This window comes from Gavialis gangeticus, unplaced genomic scaffold (genome assembly GCF_001723915.1).
Source record: "Gavialis gangeticus isolate Ggan-Ray unplaced genomic scaffold, GavGan_comp1, whole genome shotgun sequence".
Taxonomy (NCBI): domain Eukaryota; kingdom Metazoa; phylum Chordata; order Crocodylia; family Gavialidae; genus Gavialis; species Gavialis gangeticus.
Genome location: NW_017728992.1, coordinates 159,862,912 through 159,866,301, shown reverse-complemented (window position 1 = coordinate 159,866,301; position 3,390 = coordinate 159,862,912). Strand labels below are relative to the sequence as shown.

Below are 3,390 nucleotides of genomic sequence, written 5' to 3'. Positions count from 1 at the left end.
CTGCCCCGGGGCTGGCGGGGACGGGACGGGACGGGACGGGAAGGCCGGGGTGCCGCGGGGCCGGCACGTGTGTCGGAGCGGGTCGGGGCAGCGCCAGGGATGCCTCCGGAGACGCTCCCGTTGCACCTGGTCGGAGCTGCGGCCTTGACGGCCCGCGGGGCCGAGCCCCGGGATGTTGCCGCCCCACTCAGCGGCTCGCCGGGGCCGGCCGGGGGTGCCCAGCGCTGCTGGGCTCGCAGGCATCCTTCCCTTCCCCGCGCGACGGGATCCGGCGGCCTTTCACTGACGCCCCGGCCTTGGTTTTCAGGGCTAGCGGGGAAGAGGCGTCTTCTTCTGCCGCAGCCGGTCCCGGTCCCGGTCCCGGTCCCGGTCCCGGTCCCTCCGAGCGCTCCAAGTCGAGGAGCCCGGCGCCGCGTCCCGCCCCCCGCGGAAAAGCCGGGCCCTCTCCAGCGGCTGCCGAGAAGTGACTGAGGAGCCGCTTCGGCTCGGGCCGGCCGCACCCGCGCCTGCCCGAGCGCTGGTTCTCGCAGCGCCTTCTCTTTGCAGAAAGGGTTTCTCGTGCGGGCAAATCGCACAGAGGCAAGGTTAATATTTAGTCTTTCGAGCCTTCGAGCAGTGGAGTCCTGCCCGGTCACCTACGCCCGCTTTCCTGTGGTTTTGCAATAGCCAGCACGAAAGCAAGGCAATGAGAAAAGCCCAAGCCAAGCCGATACAATCTTTGTGCCGATACAACGACCGGGGTGGCGGGACAGAAGCAGAAGTGACCGTCGCAGCCGGCACAGCAGGAGAAACGAGGCGGTGGGGAAGGAACACAACACAGTGGGAGATTTGGAGGAAACAAAACCAAACCAAAAAAAAAGAGATTTATTTCGAAATACACTTTTTTTCAAAGATATTTTGACTCCCAGATTCGTTATCAATGCGCATCCGACAGGACAGTATGAAAAACCAACCAACCAAGTTCTGTACAGAGCTCTAAAATGAGCTGCGAATATCTACAAGAGACTAACATATGCTCTTTGGTGCGGAGGGCATGGGACCGGGTCCTGCAGTCCACACTTCGGGGGGAGTTCTGCTGCAGCGTGCCATACAGGGCGCCGGTGTGTGTGTGTGTGCGTGTGTGTGTGTGTCTCTCTCTCTGTGTGTGTAGCTTTCTACAGTAAAGTCCTTGAGCAGACTTAGCAACTTGGAGCCGCAGAGGCAGGTTGCAGGTCCGAGGCGGCTCTAGAAGTCCTGCCGCGGGGTGTGAGTTAGACTGTGCCGCCGCAGATCACAGTTTCGCCTGAACACTTTGCCGCACTGCTCACAGTTGTAGGGCTTGATGTCTGTATGGGTAAGAAGGTGAGTTTTCAGATTACTTCTTTGATTAAAGGTTCTTCCACATGTGGGGCATTTGTGTGGAGATTCCTGTTCAGATTTGAAGCAAGCAAAGGATTAATCCTTTACAAACTACCTACTTGACAGAGTTTCAACTTATCGCGCTTTCGTTATTACACTGCATTACCGTGTAACGCGGGGAATCTACACAAATAAAAGCCTAGATCGCTAATCCACGGCAGATAGGAGATCCCAGGACTTTCGACTGCGCTGAAATATCCTGCCTGTCGAGGTACAGTTTATTGCTCTCCGCTCATCACGTTTCGTGCCCTGGGCTCGGCAGGAAAGGCGCCGCGCGAGCCGCGGGTTGCAAAGCCCCGCGCGGGCCAGCCCTTGGGGCGTGCGCGGGGCAGCGCGGAGCGGGCAGGGCGCTCCTGGGCTGCGGGTGCAGCCGGCTTTCCTCCCCGCCCTCCCCCCTTCCCAGACATGTTCCGCGTTCAGATGCAAAACACCGACCGAACCGAAAGACACTTCCTCCCGCTTCACGAGGGGGCTTGGAAAGTACCGACGTTCGCAAAAAACTACTCATGGATGCCGCTACTTCTTTTTTGCTCGGGGCATAGATCCCCCGCCCTCTCCCACATACACCGCACACGCGTCTGAGGCCGGAGAAAGCGGAGCGGGGACCGCAGCGCCTCGCTCCTGCCCGAGGGATCCGCTCCCGCCCGGCGCGCGGCTTCGGGCCGGGGCTCGGCGGCCGGGAAGCCGCTGGAGCAGCATCAGGCCCGCTCTCCCCGGTGAGGAAGGACGGGTCAGATCTCAGCCCCCGCGCCTGGCATGCCATCCCGCTCGTAGCCCAAAGGCCCCCGGGCCGGCGGAAGGCCGAGGGGAAGGGGAGCTCGGCTTACCTGCATGTGCAAGGTTTTATGAACGGCTAGAGTTCGGGACTGGCAAAATCCCTTCCCGCATTCCTGACATTTGAAAGGTTTCTCTTTGGAATGGATATATCTGCAAGGCAACACAGGGGGGTCAGCGGACTGGCCACACGCGCGGGAGCCGCAGGCTGCGGGTCCCCGTCATCTCACGACGCTGTTTTTCGGGTGCGGGGCGGAGGGTCCCGGCTCTGCCTGTGCCTCCCCCCGCTGTTCACCGCAGCGCTTGTTCAAAGCACTCGCGCTCGCTGCTTGCCCTCTCTGGTGACTCGTTAGCCTGCAGGACGGACGGCTCATCCGCTCCCCGGCCGGGCCGGGCCCGCCAGGGGAGGGGGGGGCGGGGGCTGGGAGCGGCGCTCACCTGTGGTCCCGCAGGTGGTCCTGCCTCCGGAAGGCCTTGTGGCAGATGTCGCAGGTGTAGGGCCGCTCGTCCGTGTGCGTGCGCTCGTGGATGAGCAGGTTGTAGGACTTGGTGAAGTGCCGGCCGCAGAACTTGCAGATGAACTCCTTCTTGGTCTTGGACGGGAGCCGGCCCCGCGAGGGCTTCCTGTCCGGGGACAGCTTGCTGAGGCCGGCCAGGGGGCCGCCCAGGCCCGGGCTCAGCTTGGCCAGCTCGCCCATCTTGGGCGGGTCCTCCTGCGTGGCGGCCACGGCCAGGTTGGCAAAGTCAAAGCGGGGCCTGTCCTTGTGCAGCGCGGGCAGGACGTGGGCGATGGCGCCCTGCTTGGGGTGGAAGAGGTGCGCGGCGAAGGGCAGCGCGGGGAAGGGGAAGCGGGCGTCCACGAGGCCCTGGGCCGCCGCCATCTCCGTGAGCGTGGAGCGGGTGATCTCGTGCACGTTGGGGTAGCCCAGGGTCCAGTGGTTCATGTGCATGGTCTGCACCGCGCTGAGTCCGTACAGGCCCTGCAGGTGGTCCACGGCGGCGGGGAAGGTGTTGACGGCCTGCAGGAAGGAGTAGTTGGTGAGCTGCAGCGAGGGGTGCAGGGGGATCGGGGCGGGCAGAGCCTTGCTTCCCATCTTCCCGGCCGGGCGGGGGCACCTCTGCAGCCGTCCGACGCCACCAGCAGGCCTGCGGAGACAGGGGAGAGAGGTTGGACTGAGCGCAGCCGCTCCCCGCCGGGCCGGGCCGGGCCGGGCCGGG

The 3,390-nt window shown here is 63.9% G+C and overlaps 1 protein-coding gene across 3 annotated transcripts in view; it reads right to left on the bottom strand.

Moving 5' to 3' along the window:
• Positions 1-827: 827 nt before the first annotated feature.
• Positions 828-3,390, bottom strand: part of OSR2 (odd-skipped related transciption factor 2) — a 5,168-nt gene continuing 2,605 nt past the window's right edge. Inside the window, exons 2-4 of one of the 3 annotated variants that reach the window (XM_019527990.1) lie at positions 2,611-3,318; positions 2,226-2,325; positions 828-1,325 (exon numbers count right to left, since the gene is read on the bottom strand). In XM_019527990.1, the coding sequence (XP_019383535.1) occupies positions 1,251-1,325; positions 2,226-2,325; positions 2,611-3,266 (831 nt within the window). In that variant the 5' untranslated portion in view covers positions 3,267-3,318 and the 3' untranslated portion in view covers positions 828-1,250. Of the gene's footprint in view, positions 1,408-2,225; positions 2,326-2,610; positions 3,319-3,390 lie in introns of all 3 variants that reach the window. The other 2 variants (XM_019527989.1, XM_019527991.1) reach the window with 2 other exon arrangements.